This window comes from Dipodomys spectabilis, unplaced genomic scaffold (genome assembly GCF_019054845.1).
Source record: "Dipodomys spectabilis isolate Male_0828 unplaced genomic scaffold, ASM1905484v1 ptg000018l, whole genome shotgun sequence".
Lineage (NCBI taxonomy): Eukaryota > Metazoa > Chordata > Mammalia > Rodentia > Heteromyidae > Dipodomys > Dipodomys spectabilis.
In genome coordinates, this window is record NW_024870695.1 from 11,921,995 (window position 1) to 11,944,364 (window position 22,370).

General features: G+C 42.5%; 4 protein-coding genes across 4 annotated transcripts; all 4 read left to right on the forward strand.

Annotated features, from left to right (window-relative positions):
- The first annotated feature begins 3,377 nt into the window (after positions 1 to 3,377).
- LOC122102746 (keratin-associated protein 2-1) lies at positions 3,378 to 3,820 on the forward strand. Its single transcript, XM_042673463.1, has one exon. It carries the CDS (start codon positions 3,410 to 3,412, stop codon positions 3,806 to 3,808), a length of 399 nt encoding a protein of 132 aa, XP_042529397.1. The 5' UTR covers positions 3,378 to 3,409; the 3' UTR covers positions 3,809 to 3,820.
- Positions 3,821 to 8,468: 4,648 nt separating this feature from the next.
- Positions 8,469 to 8,867, forward strand: LOC122102719 (keratin-associated protein 2-1). Its single transcript, XM_042673448.1, has one exon. It carries the CDS (start codon positions 8,469 to 8,471, stop codon positions 8,865 to 8,867), a length of 399 nt encoding a protein of 132 aa, XP_042529382.1.
- A 4,346-nt stretch (positions 8,868 to 13,213) lies between these two features.
- LOC122102735 (keratin-associated protein 2-1) lies at positions 13,214 to 13,612 on the forward strand. Its single transcript, XM_042673450.1, has one exon. It carries the CDS (start codon positions 13,214 to 13,216, stop codon positions 13,610 to 13,612), a length of 399 nt encoding a protein of 132 aa, XP_042529384.1.
- Positions 13,613 to 18,081: 4,469 nt separating this feature from the next.
- On the forward strand, positions 18,082 to 18,480 carry LOC122102708 (keratin-associated protein 2-1). Its single transcript, XM_042673444.1, has one exon. It carries the CDS (start codon positions 18,082 to 18,084, stop codon positions 18,478 to 18,480), a length of 399 nt encoding a protein of 132 aa, XP_042529378.1.
- The last annotated feature ends 3,890 nt before the right edge of the window (positions 18,481 to 22,370 follow it).

A 22,370-nucleotide genomic window follows, 5' to 3' on the forward strand; every position in this document is an offset into this window, starting at 1 on the left:
GCTAGACATAATTTTTATTAAAAGGATTAGAGGGTTCTCTGAATTCAAACTTAACTAAGGAGCCTGTATTTTCATTTGCTAACTTCAAAAAGAAATTTCAAAACAACTTGTGGCCAGAAGCCAAGCACGCCTAGCCTTACTCAACTAACCTACAGACACATGACCAAGAAATAAATACTTATCACTGTATGCGACTGGACTTTGTGGTTTACAGGCAGCCATCACTGACTAGTCCAACCGTGGTAAGAAGAAAGTAGTTTAATTCACCAATCTGTGTACAACAATGAGAAGATAGATTTCTAAAAGGTGGGAAAAGACAGTCGTGTCCAAGAATGTGTACTTTAGGCTGGTGATATTCTAAATCTTTTAAAAAAATTTAAATGTAGAAGGTATTAGTTAATAAATTTCTAGGCTAGTAGATAAAATAAAACACAAATAAACAGTATTAAGTGAATCGATTCATGTTAAACTGAAAAATAAACCTATTCGTTTATAAGCACTTTGTGAAAACATGAGCTTATGGGTTTGATATACTTGAGTCTAAATCCAGACTGTATAATTAAAGAACTGAGTAACGGAAAATTAGCCAATTTCTCTCAGCTTCAGACTTCTCTGTGGAGTGAGATAACAAGAGCTATCTCTATTGATTATTATGATCACTAATTAGGGTGAGGTACGTAAAGCAGCTGTTACAATCACATATTCAATAGATGGCAGTTTAAAGATTAAAGGAGAGCCGAAATCCAGCACCAATAAATAAAAAAGCACACTCAAGGATGAACTATGATGAGCTGTTCTTAAAGTGGGTGAAGAGATCCCAGTAAGATCTGAGTTATAAAAGATAAAACTTTGTCTCAAAGGATACTGAAACCAAAAATGTCTACTAAAAATTGGTCATAAATAAAAAGGTTTGGGGCTGGGAAGGTGGCTCCGTGGTAGAGCGCTTGCCTTGCATGCATGAGTCCCTGGGTTCGATTCCTCAGTACCACATAAGCAAAAAGAAAAAAGCCAGAAGTGGTGCTATGGCTCAAGTGGTAGAGTGCTAGCCTTGAGCTGAAGAGCTGAGGGACAGCGCCCAGGCCCAAAGTTCAGGCCCCACGACCGGACCATAAATAAATAAATAAATAAAAAGGCTACTTGTAAACAAATCACAAAACATTTCCCTTCTACAAAAATCACATCATTTTGCATAGAATGTTACCATGGAACCAAGATTTCATCTTGGCAGGAAGAGAGAAGACTAATTTGACATAATTCACATCTATGGTGTTCCACAGATCATTAATGAAAAATGAAACTAATCCGCTCATGAACTTCTTTAAAAAAAATAATTCCCTTGTTAGGCAGCAGTGGCTCATGCCTGTTATCCTAGCTACTTAGAAGTCTGAGACCTGTGAAGATCATGGTTTGAAACCAGCCTGGGCAGGAAAGTCTGTGAGACTCTTACCTCCAGTTAACTACTAAAAGCTGGAAGTGGAGTCGTGGCGAGTGATAGAGTACTAGCCTTGAGTAACAAAGTTTAGAGACAGTGCCCAACCCGACTTCAAGCCCTAGGACCCGCACACACACACACACACACACACACACACACACACACACACACACACACACACACATTTCCTTGAGATTTAAGCAGACTAATTTCAGCATAAATTATATTTTAAAAAACATTTAGTGGCTGGGTGCCAGTGTTCACACCTGTAATTCTAGCTACTCAGAAGGCTGAGATCTGAGGATCGTGGTTCAAAGCCAGCCCAGGCAGCAACACCCATGAGACTGTTATCTCCAATAAACTACCAAAAAAGGCCAGAAATGGTAGAGCACTATCCTTGAGCAAAAGAAGCTCAGGAATAACACCCAGGTTATGATTTAAGTCCTAGTACAGGCATGAGCATGTGTGTGTGTGTGCGTGCATGTGTGTGCACACACGCGTACACATGGTGATTTGTAAGCTCTTTGCCTTTCTGTTTTTCCTTAGTGCTTGTAAAAAACATAAGCAGGGTTGATCAAACATGATTTCCCCCCCCCCCCCGCCCATTTCCAAAGGAAGAGAGTAGATCTACATCAAAAGAAAAAGAGATATTTTTATACTTTTAAGGAACTCATCGTAGAAGGTAGTGAATATACAAATAATTAACAATTAAAAGATTAGACAAGAGTGTATTTCCCAGCTTCACAATGTCTACCAAGGGAAACATGATGATATTTCAACACAGAGATCAGGGAAATAGTAGGCCAATAAGAAGTTACCCCTTGTTGACATTTGGCCAGGAGTTTCTGAACTGGAGCCCAGTGCTGACCCCAGCTGGAAGTTATCTATCCTGGGGTCAAATATTCCCTCAGTTACCATCCAGTATCACTCCTATGGATGCTGCTGAACTAAAGAAGGAGCTTTGCTTATTTTATTCAATAGTATTTTATTGAGTCAATAAGCATACATCTCTATATGGAGGGCACTTACGATACATGAGAAGACAATGGCGCTTAGCCCTCACATTGCAAACTCATTGTGGCACCGTAAATAATCTCCACGAAACCCCTCTGTACAGTAGCTTTAAGTAAAAAATAATAATAATAGTAAGCTCCATGATTTGAGCCATCAAATGAAAACAAAAGTCTGTATATGCTCCTCACTCTTTTCCCAGTTCCTACAGATGCAGTGACTAATCTCAGGAAAAAATTTCAGAGATAAAAATGGCAATGTGCCTTTGAGGCAGGTTTTACAGCAGAGGAGGTGGAAGCTGAGCTCAGATTATAAGGACAAAGAGGGCATTCCAGGCGAAAGAGAAGACATCAAGAACCAAGGTAAGAAAGCCTTGGTCCTGTGCCAGAGAGAGTGATCAAACCAGTATGGCAGGATCTCCAGGGCTCCACCTGGTCCTTCCGCATAATGGAAGACTCTGGGAAGGAGATGGTGATTGGCCTGTCTGCAGTGATGCTATTAACCTCTTACTGTCATTGCCCTGTGTGCTAATGAGGCAAGTCACTGCTTGGGTGGCAATCTGGAGAGTTTTTGAAGGATGAGGAATAAAATGCTGACTTGGGGGCCGGTGGTTGAGCGATTAGGTCCTATCTACTTGGGAAAACACATTCTTTCATGAGTGAAACATATTTCAAAGGCATATTCATCAGAATTAAACCCAATGTCTAAATTTGGTAAGAACAGACCATTAAAGGAATTGAAGAAATACTTGTGATGCATGCACATGGATATGTGTGAGGTGAGGGCAGCCAAAAATACTATTAGTCAATGTTCATTCCTCACTTAATTGGCGGCAAGATCATGTGTCCTAGGGGTCATCAACTGCTGGCCAGGTATATAAAGAGCCCAGGAGGAGAGGGAAACATCACATCTGAGAACACACAACTGCTCTCAACTCCTCCAGCCCATACCAAACCAGACACCACCATGACCGGCTCCTGCTGTGGCTCCTTCTCCTCCCAGAGCTGTGGTGGAGGCTGCTGCCTCCAGCCCTGCTGCTGCCGCGACCCCTGCTGCTGCCGCCCTGTCTCCTGCCAGACCACAGTGTGCCGCCCTGTCACCTGCGTGCCCCACTGCACGCGCCCCATCTGCCAGCCCTGCCCCCGCCCCATCTGCTGTGACCCCTGCAGCCTGCAGCAGGGCTGCTGCCGCCCCATCACCTGCTGCCCCAGCTCCTGCACCGCTGTGGTCTGCAGGCCCTGCTGCTGGGCCTCCACCTGCTGCCAGCCCATCACTGTGCAGGCCCCCTGCTGCCGGCCCCCCTGCTGCCAGCCTGCCCCCTGCCGCACCACCTGCAGGACCTCCTGCTGCAACTCCTGCTGCTGAGCCCCTGGTACCTATTGAGAATGACTCACCAGCACTTAAACATCTATTTGGCCTTTGAACTAAGTTAAAAAGAAATAGATTCACCCCCATCCCTAAACATCTCAACAATGAAGCATCTCACAATCTGAGTATATAGTCTGATATGAGCAGAGTTTGGTCACCATCCTCCTGCCACCCCAACAAAATCCCTGTTGGCCTTTGAAAAAAATCCATCCTTGGGTTGATGGGCTGCTCAGATTCCTCAGTATTGTCTTTTGACGTGTGGTGCTCAGGGTTGTCAATAAACTAATTTTCCCTGAACTAGCAAACTGCCTTGCTCCCTGATTCATTGGGTAATGTGGGTTTATTAGCATACTCAAACCGATAAGATAGGCGAATCCTCCTAAGAGAAATAAAGCTTGGCCTAAGCAAAATTTAGGCCATTGAAATCCACTCACTGAGTCCATCTGTGATGGTTGCAGAGGGAGGACCCTCAGTGGTTGCCACATAGTGAAAAACGAGCCACATCTCTTGTAGCAAGGGGCTTCTGGTGCAAGGGAGTAGACAAGGTGTGGGTGAAGAGGGGTGGAAGGAGATTATACCTAGCCCAGAGTGATCACTAACAGTAAGCTGCCCTGCACCATGCATCTCACGACATCTGTCTTTTCTAGGACTCCTAGAATAGTACTGTCTGAGTGTAGCCCGTGCATCATCTCAGTCAGAAACTCCTAGGATGCTTACCAAAATGCACATGGCCCAGGATGCACACTTCACCTTGCAGATCAAAAATCTCTGGGGACAGGTGCCAAGACAGTGTGTTTTTAGTATTGCTTCCATGTGATTCTCAGGCACATTAGAACTTTTGGACCATGATCTCTGGGGGAGATCTGGATTTGAGTTCCTCGAAGGCTTAACAAACATGAGCCTGGAATGTTCATCTGAGAATGGCTACCAGAAAAGTCACAGAGAAGACTTCTGGACAGGAGAGCAATTTGGCTGGGAGATCTGTCACCCTGTTGGTGGTCAGGGCACTGATTCAGCTGATCTGGCTGCTTAGGATATGTTCCCTTCCTCCCTCATCACTCCATGCGCTTCCTCCCTAAAGCAGAGCACTGATAGAGAAGGGTTGTTCTTTGGTAAAGGGTATATAGGTAGCTTCCCTTCCCTGCCGGAGTCCCCAGATAAGCTCTAGAGAAGATGCTCAATTTAAGCGGGGAGGGGGGAGGGGAGAGGAAGAGAAATATAATAATAATAAGATTGAAACAATCTCTGCTTGTCTGTAATCAAAAGGATCAACATGGAGGAGGAGTACCTTTTCTACAAATTTTCATCATTACCTTCGTTGTACAAAGGAGTTGGTAAAGGAGTTCAACAAGTCAGTATCAGGACCATGCGTCTTGATGGATGTCACCACTCGCTCCTTTTTGTCCCTCTCCCTCATCTCTCCCAACTCAACCACTCCTCTCAATTTTTAATTTTGTAGGATATGCATCCATTTTTTTCTCTTCATTCATTGACATCCCCTCTCCTTGATCTCTTCCCACACACCGTTCGAGTGCCAGTTTCTGATATTCACTTTACTGGGCTGTCTCTGAGGAATTACATCATTTGAATTCTTTGCCACACATACCATACTTTGGTTAATACATTTGTGTACAGTCCCATATAACCCCATATCTAAATTAGTTCTATTGCTTCCACGTATCCTTTGCCTCTTTGGGCCTGACTTACTTAACCAAGCATAACCTTTTCCAGATCTAGAGGAGAATCATCTTTAAAGGACAAAAGGGAAAAAGCATCATGAGCTGTGGTAGGTAGAATAAAAGTGACAACCACCAAAATGAGACAAGAAGAATAAAGAGGCAAAGGACTAAAGGAAAGGCAGAGAGGGGAGGCAAGGAAATGAAGATAAAGGAGAATGAAGAGGAAGAATTAGCTTAGGTGGACATGGAGAAAAAGAGAGGTTAGCAATCCTCACAGGGGTATTTGACAGGCATACAGAAGACCTAGGCTCATCCCTAGTCTATCATTATTATTATTATTTCTTTTACCAGTCATGGGACTTGAACTCAGGGCCTGGGCACTGTCCCTGAGCTTCTTTTGTTCAAGGCTAGCATTCTACCACTTGAGCCACAGCATCATTTCCAGCTGTTTCTGTTTATGTGGTACTCAGGAATCAAACCTGGAGCTTCATGCATGCAAGGCAAGCACTCTACCACTAAGCCACATTCCTAGCCACTTAGTCCATTATTGAGGATAGGAGATATCTGTTCTCTGTTTTCTGCCCTTCGCCTACTCCCGCAGCTCCATGTCTTACCATTCCCTCCCCATTGCTTTCTTCAAGCCACATTGATCTCCTCCCAGTTACTGGCCATTGGAGTTACACGTGTCTTAGCTTTTGCTCATGCTCAAATGCTCTTTTCCGCTACCTTTCCTCTCTTCTTTATCTACCTAACTGATTCATTACCAAAATACAGCCCAGCCTTTTGCAGCGGTCCTGTCCCAACCCTCATAGCACATATGCAAACATGATTGCATGCATGTGAACGCATATACACATGTACTTGCACAGACATTAGGCTAGGTGAGGAGACGTGGCTCCATATTCTTATAGCATCCCGAGCTTAACTCCATCCCCATAAGGCATTGCATTGAGATTGCCTATTTCTCTGCTTTCAAAGAAGGGACTGACATTTCTCATTTTTTCCTACCACTGAGCTCAGTGTTTAATTTCTATTTGTTCAATCAAACTAAATTGAAAGAGAATTCGCTTTAGAGAAAGAATTCTACAAGATAGATATTTATTTAATTTATTTGACTAAGCATTTCATGTAAGTTAACCTCTCTAACTCTTGGATTTCCTATCTGAAAAAAAATGGTAAAATTAACACTACTATAGATGTCTGAAAAATGGAAATAACTTTATATTGTAAATTGTCCAATACACTTTATATATGTAGGTACTTCCTACCATTCATTTATAGTATGTGTAGGTTATCTGAACACTACTGTAACAAACTAAACAGAATTTAAAAAAATATACTTGTAACCAGCAAAAAGCCAGACTGTGGGTATGGCTCAAACGGTAGAGCACCAACCAACCCAGCCAGCCAAATAAGTGTGAGGTTCTGAGTTCAAACTCCAGTACTAGAAAAGTAAAAGCAAATGAGCACACAAAAACATACCGTAGAGGCAAATTTGGTCTGCAAATCAGCAGATGCTGGACAGGATTAATTTTTACTCCCAACTCCCCATTTATTCTCTAAATTCCCAATCATCTTGGCTATAGCTATAAAGAACAAAACTACTTTAGATGGCCAGTCTATTACTATCCAGTGTCCTTTATAATCCTACCTCAGTACCCCATAATCAATCAAACTCATCAGCCAACAAACCATACTGTCTATAACTGAAAGATAAATGATTCCTTAACAAATATTTTCAATAGGTTGAGAAAAAATGTAATACAAGGTGTTTACATTACTGTTAGAAAACAAGAATTATCCCAATTTCAACTTTTATATCCAAGACCATAATCAGGGAATGATATTCAAAAGTCCTAGTGTACATAAAAATCCTCATTTAGTTTGATCTTATTGGCCCATGAAAAGAGTTCATCTCCTTTGGAATTCCTTGATCTACTTTTATATTACTTTTCTAGGCTGCACACCTATAATCCTAATTACTCAGCAGGTTGAGATTTGAGGGTCACAATTTTAAGCCACCTAAGGCAGAAAAATCCACCAGACACTTGTTTCTAATTAACCAGTAAAAATGTGGAAGTAGGGGTGTGGCTCAAATGGGAGAGCAGCAGACTTGAGCAAAAAAGCTAAAGAACAGTGCCCAAACCTGAGTTCCAAGTCCCAGTACCAATACCACACATTACACATATATATGCACACACATTATATTCTTTCTTCATTTGTGAATATTGTATGACAGGAAACTATTCAGTATTTATTTTTATTTCTCTAAACTCCCACCCCCACCAAATATTATTGCGCTATTTACATAATGGCTCATAATTGATTGTGAGTTGTAGGCCAACTCAGGCTGCTTAAAACAAACAAAAATCATTCCAGAGTTTTGATGGTTATTTCCTTCTAAGCAAGGTAAAGCAACATGTTGTTTTGCAGAAGCTCTGGGCCATGTTTTCCTAGCAGACTAGAGACACGTCACCTTTTATGAGCGATTTTTAGTTTGGGCCAAATTGTTATTTCATCCAACTGCCAATCAGAAACCAGTCCCGTGACTCCTGTGCTGCGTCCCTGTCTGGCTGCTTTTCAGGGATGGTGAGCAGGAAGAAAGGGTAATGGTGACAGTACTTGGTCCCTCACACTTTCAATCTGTCACATGACCTGGCCTGAAAGCGTTGGCTGATGGATAAACAATTCTCCCAATGACATAAACTTCAGGTATTCATATCAAGGAAAATAGCAGAGGGTGGAAAGGAAAACATTCTTCCTGGGGCTGGGATTTTGCCCTCAGCCACTGAACCAACCCAGGGTTCTCATTCCCCTGGATGACCACAACTCCAGGATATGACCTTGTATCCTGAGTGGGGGGAGGTCTTCCTCACCAGGGCTAGTATATAAAGGGCCCAGAGGGAGAGGAGGACATCACACCTGAGAACACACAACTGCTCTCAACTCCTCCAGCCCATACCAAACCAGACACCACCATGACCGGCTCCTGCTGTGGCTCCTTCTCCTCCCAGAGCTGTGGTGGAGGCTGCTGCCTCCAGCCCTGCTGCTGCCGCGACCCCTGCTGCTGCCGCCCTGTCTCCTGCCAGACCACAGTGTGCCGCCCTGTCACCTGCGTGCCCCACTGCACGCGCCCCATCTGCCAGCCCTGCCCCCGCCCCATCTGCTGTGACCCCTGCAGCCTGCAGCAGGGCTGCTGCCGCCCCATCACCTGCTGCCCCAGCTCCTGCACCGCTGTGGTCTGCAGGCCCTGCTGCTGGGCCTCCACCTGCTGCCAGCCCATCACTGTGCAGGCCCCCTGCTGCCGGCCCCCCTGCTGCCAGCCTGCCCCCTGCCGCACCACCTGCAGGACCTCCTGCTGCAACTCCTGCTGCTGAGGGACCCAATGCACAACCTTGCCAGGTGTGCAGACAGTGGCACTGACATTTCCCACTCCTGCTGGAACAGATGCCACCTTTGCAGCCTGTGTATTCTTCAACCATGAACTCAGCTGTAACTGTCTATCTGTTTCTCCATATGGTTCTGGCAGCTTCATTTTGGTCCTGCTTGACAGCCTTTAGAAAAATCCCAGCTCTCGTTAATTAAATTCCTGGTCTGGAAAAAATAGTGCACAAGCCTGGTGCCAGTGGCTTATACCTGTAATCCTAGCTCCTTAGAAGGCTGAGATCTGAGGATCACAATTTGAAGCCAGCCTGGAGAGAAAAGTCTATAAGACTCTTATCTCCAAATTAACCAGCCAGAAGTGGAGCTTTGGCTCAAGTGGCAGAGCATCTAGCTCAAGTGAAAAAGCCAAGCAAAAGCAAGAGGCCCTGAGTCCAAGCCCTAATTCTGGCTCCCAAGAAATGCATAAACAAAGATCAAAGTTCCTCTTCAAAGAAATTCTATCCCCCTGATTAACCATCATTTTTCTACAATCTCAAGGTTATCAAATGGAATACTTTTTTTCTAGGATGCTTATTTTTATGCTGTATTTTTCCATAGTAAAAAAGAAATAAAAACATTATTTCTGGGGAAGTAAATATGTTTCTTCTTATTGTTTCCTAATCTTCAAAAGTTCATTTGCAGCTTAAATTATGAAATGCAGAATGAGAAGGATGAAAGGGACTATGTGAAGCATAGTCCTATAAAAGCATTCAGGTGCGAAGTCCCTGATTTTTCAAAGCAGTTCAGGCAGGTCAGATCCTCTCATGGGATGAGCCTTCCTATTTCAAGTCACCGATTGTGTGGCCATGGGAAGGAAGGAGTGAGTCTCCAGTAGGTCTCTCTGATCACAAACTTGACACATCGATGGCCCAAGAGGGACATGTGACAAAAGGAGAGGAGCCTGGGTTACAGAGGTATATGCTACCTACTGTCAAAAAGTGTGCAATGAATGATAGCCAGTGTAGCCAGGGGATCCCAAGCCACTAAATACCTTGGTTAAAGGAACCACCACTCTCCCACTGTCTCCGTGGCTCTCACCAGCACCACCATGACCAATCCTGCTTCCAATCAGTAGCTGCTGTGGAGAAAACAGGGAGAAATATAGTCTTGGTTGGAACCAAGTAATGAACTCAGGGTGCAGTTTATTACTGGAACAATGTCAGTAAGATAGCTGACATCGATCTGTAATTGATGGTCTTGTTGTTGTTTGTTAGACACTTGGAGGCCAATACGGATTATCAACTGCTGCTGCCTTGAGAAATATATCCTGTGTCCCTGGAAGTTAATCTCAATGAGTTTTGTGGAATGTGCAGTTTGTGTGCATAGTCATTTACCCTGACTGTTAAGAAGAGGCAGGCAAGGAAGGCTTGTGAGAGGAAGGAGTTTTCTTATTTTTATTTTATTTTTCTTTCTTTGTGCTAGTACTAGGGCTTAAACTCAGGGTTCTGCACACTGCCCAGCAGCTTTTTTTCCCTCACAGCTAGTGCTTTGCCACTTGAGCCACAGCTCCACTTCCAGCTTTTTGGTGGTTAACTAGAGATAAGAGTCTTACCTTGGGGCTGGGAAGGTGGCTCAGTGGTAGAGCACTTGCCTTGCATGCCTGAGGCCCTGGGTTCGATTCCTCAGCACCACATAAGCAAAAAGAAAAAAAGCTGGAAGTGGTGCTGTGGCTCAAGTGGTAGAGCGCTAGCCTTGAGCTGAAGAGCTGAGGGACAGCGTCCAGGCCCAGAGTTCAGGCCCCACGACCGGACTCCCCCTCCCCCCCCAAAAAAAAACAAGAGTCTTACCAATTTTCCTGCCTTGCCCAGCTTTGAACCATGATCCTCAGATCTTAGCCTCAAGAGTAGCTAGGCAGGTGTGAGCCACCAGTGCCTGGCAGAGGCGAAGGATCTTGATCCATTTTGCTTACTAGTGAATTTCTACTGATCTGTACAACAGAAGGTACTTGGCATATAGAAAGTAATCAGAAATTATTTGTTGAATAAAGAAATACTAAGATCATTAGAAGAGATGTAGACATAATCCTAGCTCAAGTCTTTTCATTCTGGGCACATAAATATTTTCAATGAAAAACTAAGTCACCTCAGGATGAAAAATATTTTTTCTTTATACATGGTCAAACTTTCTAAAGTATTATATACAGGGTACTTAGTGTTAGGAATTCCCAAGTACTTTTCTACATCAATCATTGCAATTTTACATTTTCAATATGTGCACAATGGATTTTTTTCTTTATTAAGGGTCTGATAGTTTACTTATACATAGGCTTACGAATCTAGTTTTATTCCTCCTGCCTTTCCTTGATAACTAATATTTTTAAATTTCCAACTACGTCAATTTCTTGCCTCTCCATTTTTTTTCTTTTTTCTTTTTGGGCTTGTACCAGGGCTTGAACTCAGCTTTTTTTCTCATGGCTGGTGCTCTATTATTTGAGCCATATCTCCAGTCCAGCATTTGGCTGGTTAGAGATGGAATCTCTTGATCTTTTCTATCAAGACTAGCTTGAAACTATGATCCTCAGGTCCCAGCCTCCTGAGTAGCTAGGATTACAGAGGCCTGAGCTACCATGGCCTGCTAGAATTTTCTCTTTGGACTTCCAAGGGCTTCCTTGTTTGCCAGCGTTCTCTCAGATGCGTATGTTTTATTTCTCCAAAATTCATCATTATTACTGGAGCTTGGTTGATTTGTCTGTTTTTCATGATAACCCAATGCCCTAGCCAGCCACATTGGCTAGGGCAGCTCTAGGTAAATCTGTAAGGGGCTGTGAAAGTAAGGTGATCGATAAGGGATGAACCTGTACCTTCGGCGACAGACCTAGAACAGAATTAGTTGCAAGGAAAAGCTAGATCCAAGTAAATTAAGAGGCAAGAGCTACAAAGCATTTCTGGCTTGATTTTCCCAGAAGATCTCAGAGTTGGAAACAATTAGACATGATGGTTGGTTTTGTCAGCAGGAGTGAGCTCAAGCATAGTACACAGGAAGGTGCTGGAGACCTAACGATGGGAAAGATGGCTCTGAGACCCTTGTCAGCTGAGATCACTAACTAGGAATTTGGAACCTTGGGTGATGGCCACCTTTACGTAGATGCACTCAGGTTCTCCGTCTCCCTCACTATCTTGTGGCCTTTCTTCACATGTCCCTTAAACAATTGTGACCAATTACGATACTATGTCCAGGAGGTATGTTTTAGAATGTTCAAAAGACCGAGTAAGATATAATTCTTAAAATTCCTAAGGATACTGGAAAGATATCCAATCTTTACAGATGACTCTAACAGTTAGCCATGTCACAAATAACAATTGTTTTAGAGCTAAGTGTACCATTAAAATTCCTAAGTATAGCAGACATTTATTGAGGCCTGAGAATGTGGTTCACACACTCATTCTCTACCTCTTTTGGACTGGACTGTCTCCACAGATATTTCTGTAATAAGTATTGGCTCCCATACTTACTAGATGTGTAAACTTGAACAAGTTGCTTATTAGGTTCCTTATACAGAGAATGAAAAATACAATTAGTTTTGCCTTCTAGAAGGGTTATGAGGAATAACTTAAGTATATCAATTCATTTTAGTATTATGTAAGTAATAATATAAATTAATGTATTTCAATAAATATGATGGCTGAACAGAGTTACAATACAAGGATAGTAAGTAAAGGGTATAGATAATGAAATTCACCTTGGTTTTGAAAGATAAAACCCTGGAAATCAATGAGCGAATTTCTAAGTCTACACAACAAATGCTGCAGGGCCTACAAAGATATATTCCTGTGGCTCCAAAAGTAGACTGGAAATTTCTTTTCTAACAGAAATTTGGCTTTTAACGTGTTGTGGTACTGACATTCTCAGCTTGTTTTATGCAGGCGGGTTAGCAATGGAAAATACTTGTCACTGCTTGGCAAATTCCCTGTCCTTGTTAGTAAAGAACCCTCAGGCCATAGCAGCTACTCTGCTGTCAAAACATCCCCTGGCAAAAGCATCAACAAATTATACACATAATTGGAGACTTTGAAGTTGCTCATTCAGTTCATATTTGCAGCAGAAATAGCGAAATATAATGGTTCCCCAATTAACTAAGGGAAACAGAGCCTTGTATGAGTACTTGAGACCTTAAAAATATCGGCTACAGAACTTACTAATTTGGTGTCATTTCACAAGGAATAAACCAAAACAAGGAAACGGTCACGTGACCTGGGGGTCATCAACTCCTGGCCAGGTATAAAAAGGACCAAGAAGAAGAGGAAGACATCATACCTCACTGCTCTCAACTCCTCCAGCCCATACCAAACCAGACACCACCATGACCGGCTCCTGCTGTGGCTCCTTCTCCTCCCAGAGCTGTGGTGGAGGCTGCTGCCTCCAGCCCTGCTGCTGCCGCGACCCCTGCTGCTGCCGCCCTGTCTCCTGCCAGACCACAGTGTGCCGCCCTGTCACCTGCGTGCCCCACTGCACGCGCCCCATCTGCCAGCCCTGCCCCCGCCCCATCTGCTGTGACCCCTGCAGCCTGCAGCAGGGCTGCTGCCGCCCCATCACCTGCTGCCCCAGCTCCTGCACCGCTGTGGTCTGCAGGCCCTGCTGCTGGGCCTCCACCTGCTGCCAGCCCATCACTGTGCAGGCCCCCTGCTGCCGGCCCCCCTGCTGCCAGCCTGCCCCCTGCCGCACCACCTGCAGGACCTCCTGCTGCAACTCCTGCTGCTGAGAGGCCCATGATTGCTGAGGGTCCTCCCGTGGATTCTCTGCATTTCCTGGCGAAGCCTATCGCTCAGCCCTCCAAGCTAGCTCAGACTACCCAGTAAAGATAGCTTTCCAGTCCTAGACTTCTCTGTCTTCTTTGGGCCCTATGTCATATTCTCTGTTTTCTAATAAATACGACATTCTTAGCATGGAACACATAGTCTTTGTGCTACTTCCTTTTGCACCAGTAATCTTTTGTGTTTTGGGTTGGTTGTTCATGGTCCAGAGCTTTCCAAAGCAAGATGCAGAACAATCTTCTTCAATGGTTCTCTGCAACAACCTGAAATGTCATTCAGAGGCTTACATTTCTAGAGAGAAAGGTAGAAATGAGTGTGTCTTTTGCACATACAGGGAGTTTCAGCAAACATCAGCCACCTGAGAAATGCTACATGTGGCAGCTTGTCTGGGTGACCCTCCATTCACCATATCAGGGTTAGTTGCTTGAGCTCACACCTGTGGGAACAGCACAAAAGCCAGTAGGATGAAGGTGGGAGAAAATGCCTAGGTAAAATCTTGTCCATCATCTCTGTTTTTGAAGAATAGTGAATTGTGAATGGATGAATAATATAGATAAAACGCAATTATAAGCCCCGGTGTCAAGAAACAACCCCAGAGAACACAAGTTTCCTGACATGAGACCTTGAATTAACATGTCCTCTCAGTCAGGTAGAAGCATGCTCATCTTCCCAACGTAAATTATGGCCTTTATTCTTTTTCCTTTTGTGCCCAATTCATTATTCAACTTGAATAATGGATTCCCCTCTTATGTGCCTGAGAATAGGTATTCAAAATATTATTTACAATACCAATGCAAGTAGACACTAACTCTACGTTGGGTTTCCATATGGGCTTTTCTGTGCTAAGAAATCACACATTAATGGCATTTCCCAAGAAAATTAAACAACTGCTATCCATCTTCACATATATTGAACATGAAGTTAAGAGGCTCACAGACTTTTCTGCCCAAACTGGCTTTGAATGGTGATCCTCAGATCTCAGACTCCTGAGTGGCTAGGATTACAGGCGTGAGCCACCAGGGCCTGGCTTAAGGTATTTTAATTTTACCTCATACTGTTAACTCATGATTGAGTAAACATCTTATTTAATGTGCATTCTGTGGTGGCCATTTTCCATATCAAATGTTTTCATTTTCTCCTAAATTGAAAAATAAGACTTTATTTGCCACAACATAACATTTTAAAATACACCTCTTGATTTATTTAATATATTTTTTGACAGTTTCAGGATATTAAGAGTCACTGTCCTAAAGTCTTTGACAAGTATTAGCTTATTTAAATCCCATATATCATGATATGTATCACTATCTGACCCAAAGCTAAATAACCAGCAAGTGACAGAACCTTAAATGAGTGTAAATAGCATCTGAATTCCTGATTGGCAAGTTGGCTAGATATTAAGAGTAGATTTAGAATTACCAGGTTGTGTGATGTGGAATATACATACATATGTATGTATGTATATATATATATATATATATATATATATACACATACGTGTATATGTATACATATATATGTATGTATATATACATGTATTTATATATTTATATGGCTTAAACTCAGGGCCTCATGCTCTTGATTTTTTTTTTTGTTCAAGGCTGGCACTCTACCACTTGAGCCACACCTCCACTTCTGGCTTTTTTTGCTGGCTAATTGGAGATAAAAGTCTTATGGATTTGTCTACCTGGACTGGCTTCATTTCAGCTAGGATTATAGGTGTGAGCCAGCTAGATCATGTATTTTTACTTATATTCATACATTCACAAATTTGACACATTAAGAATGGCCCACTTTTGTTCTTTTTTATAAAATGGTGAGCTGCAACCAATTCTATTGAAAAAAAATTAAATAGCATCTAGCTTGCCACCAGTGACACAGCATGAGCTGAGTTCCTGCAGCCCTGTGACTTTTGAAACCAGCACCACAAACCTAAAGTTCTCCACTAGAACTAGTGAGTGGGGATGAGTGTGCTAGAATGTCTAAATTTGTGTAGAATTTTACAGGGGAGAAAACATATTTTTGGGTTAGCTTTATGGGAGAAGTACTTAGAAAAGAGAACTTATTTTCATTAGCATTAACTTTTGTCAATGTTGGCAATAGTTCAATCACCACAAAGGCTTCACAGCAACCCAAAGGCTGATTAGGAGATAATATATCCTGAAAAGAAGAAAAGCACTACTTTCATGTAAGTTTCTATTATAAGCAAAGAAAAAAAAAAGACTCATGTCTGTAAGAAAAGAAAAGGATGCAAAGCCTGGGCAAGTGGAAAGTAGTTAGAGTGGATGCAGACTACTTGAATGCAAAGCCTGGGCAAGTGGAAAGTAGTTAGAGTGGATGCAGACTACTTGAATGCAAAGCCTGGGCAAGTGGAAAGTCATTAGAGTGGATGCAGACTTCTTGAATGCAAAGCCTGGGCAAGTGGAAAGTAGTTAGAGTGGATGCAGACTACTTGAATGCAAAGCCTGGGCAAGTGGAAAGTCGTTAGAGTGGATGCAGACTACTTGAATGCAAAGCCTGGGCAAGTGGAAAGTCGTTAGAGTGGATGCAGACTACTTGAATGCAAAGCCTGGGCAAGTGGAAAGTCGTTAGAGTGGATGGAGACTACTTGAAGTCTCTCTCGTCTGTCTCCTCAATTGTGGTGATGAGTCAATCCATATTCCTTTTAGAGTTTTGGAGTGATGTTTCAACTTCTATTTGGGGGAATTTAGATCCTCAAAAGTGCTCAAAGTACTTGCTTTTGAAAGGAAAAATGATTCTAAAGGGATCTAAATGTTGCCTGGCAACCAACAGGAGAGGTAAAGATGGAAGGGGAAGAGTCTGCTCCTCACTGCCCACAACCATGCTTATAGAATAAGCCAGGCCCATCACATTGTCATCACGGCACAAGATGAAAGCTGAAAGACACCCTCCCTGAAGTGTGTAGTGTAATATGTTTATAATGTGGACTAAGAAAACTTCCATCATCTCACTTGGTAGTTATAGCACACAGGTCATGGTACATTAAGAAAAAACTTCCCATGATTCAAACTGTGTGTGTGTGTGTGTGTGTGTGTGTGTGTGTGTGTGTGTGTGTGTGTGTGTGTGTGTGTGTGTGTGTGTGTGCTGATCCTGGGCTTGAACTCAGGACCTGGGTGCTATCCTTTAGCCTTTTTACTCAAGGATGATGCAACTCTACTACTTAAGGTCACAGCTCCACTTCTGGTCTTTCTTTCTTCTTTATTTCCTCCTCCTCTTCCTCCTTCTCTTCTTCTCTCTCTCTCTCTCTCTCTTACCTTCTTTCATTTCTTTCTTTCCTTTCTTCCTTCTTTTTCCCTCCCTTCCTTCTTTCTTTTTTTTCTTTCTGGTTAATTAGAGATAACTCACAGACCTTCCAGCCTGGGCTGGCATCAAACTATGATCCTCAGATCTCAGCCTCCTGAGTAGCCAGGATTACAGGCACAAACAACTGGCACCCAGCATCTCAACTCTTGATTACATACAAAAAGTTGCTTTAATACTTAAGGCAAGTATTACAAAATATCATGTTTAGATATTAAAAAAGGGCTAGAGTTATAAAACAACCTGAATTGGAATAAAAAGAAAAAATAAATGGAAGTCTTTAGATACTTTATTCTAATATCTACCTGATTTACATGAATATAGTTCTGATTTTTCTGTGTGTGAGCTTCAGTTTGATTGGAGACATATATATCAAATGATAAGCAAATGAATTCCCAAGGGAAGATGTGCCTGACGTCTGTCAGATGCACAGGTAAGTTTTTCCAGGGAGGCTGCTGGTGGAGAAGGATCTAGTAAGTGCTCTATGAATTCCTCTATGCTGTATTCTTTTAAAAGAAACTGATGCTCTCTCGGGGCCATTCTCTAGAGGCTTAACTGGATGCCCCCACTCAAAGTGAACATCAAGAGATGCAAGGAAGGGAAAAGATTGGTCATAGCCAGCTAGGAGAATGTGTTCTGGTGGTCCTGATTACAGATGATGGTGATAGCAAGTAATATGGTATTATGTAATTGAATAATCTCATCACAAGGACATGATAAACAATGATAGATAACCTAAGTCTCCTGAGTTGGCCAATACACAATGCATCTGTGTGACCACAACATCATACTCTACCCCCATAAAATGCATTATCCATCAATTAACAGAACTGTATCATCTCGAGTGACCGAATTTTTTAGGTTTTGGTAATGGATAGTGTGAATAATATTGAGAGATGCAGCAAAAATTCTTTAATGAGATCATGAGTCAGACTACAATCAAGCAAAACTCTGCTTAATTGGCCAAAATAATAACAAGAGGAATTATCAGGACCCAGCTAGGTATATAAAAGGCCCAGGAGGAAGGGAAAGGATCACACCTGAGAACACACAACTGCTCTCAACTCCTCCAGCCCATACCAAACCAGACACCACCATGACCGGCTCCTGCTGTGGCTCCTTCTCCTCCCAGAGCTGTGGTGGAGGCTGCTGCCTCCAGCCCTGCTGCTGCCGCGACCCCTGCTGCTGCCGCCCTGTCTCCTGCCAGACCACAGTGTGCCGCCCTGTCACCTGCGTGCCCCACTGCACGCGCCCCATCTGCCAGCCCTGCCCCCGCCCCATCTGCTGTGACCCCTGCAGCCTGCAGCAGGGCTGCTGCCGCCCCATCACCTGCTGCCCCAGCTCCTGCACCGCTGTGGTCTGCAGGCCCTGCTGCTGGGCCTCCACCTGCTGCCAGCCCATCACTGTGCAGGCCCCCTGCTGCCGGCCCCCCTGCTGCCAGCCTGCCCCCTGCCGCACCACCTGCAGGACCTCCTGCTGCAACTCCTGCTGCTGATTAGTGAGCCCACTGCTTCAAGCCAGCAATCAGTCTTCTGGAAAAGTCTTAGTCCCTTTTCTCTGCCTGACAAACTTTCCACTCCAAGCTACCCAATCAATGAATCTGTGAATGGAGACCTAGATGTAGATCTAAGGTCTTACAGCATGATTATCTTCTAATAAACTTCTCTTCTTTGGTCCCACAAACACTGCTTTGAGTTTCATTACTCATGCTAATTTTTATTGCATTTCAGCACAATGAAACTTGCGCTGATTACCTACTCTCTGCATATCATAGACTGCTTGTTACATGAGAGGCATTAAAACAGAGTTAAAAATATTCACCTAGCCAGGCACTGGCTACTCACGCCTGTAATCTCAGGAGGCTGAGATCTGAGGATCATGGTTCGAAGTCAGTCGGGCTTATTCACCTACTTAAAAAATTTGTAGAGGGGTTGGGGTCAAATCTACCAAAACTCAATTAAAAAGAAGAATATAAGAAACAATATACAGTATGGCAGCAAAGCTATTTCTCATGGAAGGAAGGAAGGAAGGAAGGAAGAAAGAAAGGAAGGGGAAGGAAGGAAGGAAAGAAGGAAAGAAGGAGGGAAGGAAGGGAAGAAAGAAGGGAGGAAGGGAAGTAAGGAAAGAAGGTAGGAGGGAGGGAGGCAAGGAAGGAAGGAGGGAGGGAGGGGGAGGGAGAATAGGAAGGAGAGAGGGAAGGAGGGAAAGAAGGAAGGAGGGAAGGAAGGAAGGGAAAATGAAAGGAAGGAAGGAAAGAAAGTTTTTTATGAAAAAGATTTGGGTGTCCAGCTGAGCACCAGTGGCTCATACCTATAATCCTAGCTATTCAGGAGGCTAAGATCTGAGGATCATGGTTCAAAATCAGCCTGGTCAGTCAAACAGAGAGAGTCTTATCTCCATGTAACCAGAAAAAAAAAAAGAATGAAAAAAACATGCAAGAAAACAAGGCCCTGAGTTCAAGTCTCAGTGTGAGCACACAAAAAGAATAAGATTTGTGTGTCCAGAATCAGAAGGAAGGTGGCAATATGGGTAATGGAGACATTATAGGCAAAAGTATGGAGTGAATTCCATAAGGATTGTCCAAAGAACAGTTTATCTGGAGCACTGGATATACATATGTAGAGTCACAGATGAAGAAAATTCTGGAAATTTTGTATGATTTGCAAGTTAGCAAATAAGCAGGAAGGAGCTATTAAAAGTTTTAGGGGCTGGAAATAGCATTAGGATGACATCTATCTGAACTCCTTGCAGAGACAGAAGGCCTAACTCTATAGAAATAACTACCATGCAGAAACTAATGAGGAGGCTACTGCCCTGGTCTAGGTGACAGACAGTAAGAGCTGAACTGAGATTATGTCCATGAAATACAGGAAACAATGAATATGACAGACTTAGAAACCCAGAAGGAACATTAACCAAGTTGAACTGGGGAAACAAAAACAATTATGAATCAAGTATGGCTTATTACAGTGCTCAGGGGAAAAACAAATAAAAAAAATTCTTGGTCTGCAAACTCTTGAAAAAGTTCTAATACTTTATTGTGTGCTTAAAATCACTGCTTCACAATTATTCTGCTCACCACCTCATGTTTCTATTCTAACTTTAAAACATTTAAAATAGTAGCAGGAGACAAAGAGTTTCACTAATATTAATTAATCCAGGAAAGCAGATGGATACAAAATTAAAAGAACTGGTCTAAAAAAGATAGGAATTTGATACCTAACTCTTCTTCTAGCTTTGCAGAAAATTAGTTAAATGTAGCTATTTCCAGACTTAGTAGTGTTCCAGCATGAAGGAATCAAGCTGAAGGAAAATTAGACATGGTTTATAATTTACAATCAATACACTGAACCAGAATGGTTCTATGTTTGATTCATTTCTGTGTTTAATACCTCTTACACTGACTTGTGCACTGGAGTCAGACATGACACAAAGAGGATCTTTCTTTTTATATAACCCTTTAGTACTCTGTGAATAGTTGAGTCAAACAACATGCTATTTATATTAAAAATAATGGCTATACCAACAACATTGAATGGTGAAAGAAGATGACTTACTAATCTTTTAACCTCCACTATTCAATGATTGCACATAACCATTGTGTGTATGTGTGTGTGTGTGTATGTTACTGGGGCTTGAACTCTAGCTTTACCTTCTTGATTGGCTTTTATACTCAAGGCTTGTCTATATTCAAGGTGCCATTTGAGCCATGCCTTCATTTCTAGCTTTTTGCTGGTTAACTGGAAATAAGAGTCTGGTAGACTTTCCTTTCCTGGGATGGCTTTGAACCTCAATCCTCAGATCTCAGCCTTCTGAGTAGCTAGGATTGCTGGCATGAACTATTAGTGCCTGGCTCTGCATATAACCATGTTCATGCTTACAGTCATGTTTACCAGGTGACAATATACCACCTTTATTGACATGGGATCATAAAGCACATTCCAGTGTAATCTTGTCCCTATATAAACCAGTATCTCCACCTCATTTTTTTTTAAAGCTACCTCCATGTTTCTATTCATGACTAGAAGGGAGGAATAAACATCACAAGTAGCAGCAACTTGGGGTCTGGACACCATACTTCACCTTCTGTCTTATAACCCTAAACCACATCCTTTCTTTGGGCAATGCCCCCAATTGAAATCTATCTTAATTGCTGAAATCCATCTTAATCTTCTTGCATTAAAATTTGTAAGTGACATAAACCAAAGCATTAAGTGATCATTGATTTTCTAGCCTCCCTTATAAACACTGTCAAGCTGGAAAAACGTTTCCTAATTCCTTCTTTTTCTCTCATTAGTTCTTCTTTTTTATATATTAATAAGTTTTTTATTGTGAAAATAACATGTTACAGTTACATGAGCAAGGTAATGAGTATATTTCTTATCAAGCATTGTCACCTCCTCCTTTGTTTCCCCTTCCCATCCTCACCCACCCATCTCTCCCCACCCCTCATTAGTTCTTCTTCATGGGCTCATCTGTCATGTTCTTTGATCCAATATGCTTTTATAAGACACACAGCGTAATAACATAAAATGACACCAACTCTTGCGAAATAAATACTGGCAAAGAAATGCCAAATAACCCACAGTGGGGGGTGGGAGGGAGGGGAAAGGTAAGGAAAGGGATGGCATTGATCAGGATGCATTGTACTCATCAACTGATATGTTGATACCCCCTCTGTTTGTACAACTACTTAAAATAATAGAAAATTAATTAAAAACAACAATCCACAGAGCAATGATGTTTTTTTAATAGACAAGTGATTTTTCTCCATTAACATAGAGATATGGATATGAATTTTAGCTCCTCTTCTTTAATTAAATTGAAATGGATAAGATTTTTTCTATATATGCTCAAGGGGTATATAGTCCAGGGGAGAGAGTAGGAATTGCAAAGTTCCAGCATCTGTAATTTCTATGGAAATGGAAATTATCAGTTTCTACCTGGATGGTTATAAGACAATAGTTTTACATGAAGGACAATCCTTGGCCACTAATTCTTTACTGGATCTGTAAGATGACATTATCTGGTGGGAGAGAGTCACCTTGTCAGGTGCCATAACCACCAACACAAGTCTGAGGCTGATGCCCCAGTGAGTGGAAATTACACCAATGCTTAAAAATGAAGCATAAACATTGCTCTAGGATGAAAACACGTGGTGAGTATTATCTGAGCAATAAGGAAAAATCATTAGAAGACGTGTTTAAAGCAACTCAGCAACAATCAGAGGACCCAAGAAAAGTTTGTTTACAGAGTAAGATGATAAAAATGTTGTCTGACATGGACCAACTAGCTAAGGCTTATAAAAGGCCCGAGGTGGAAGAAGCAGTCATAACTCAGAAGCGTCTCCTAACCACACAACTCTAAGCCCAACTCCTCACCACC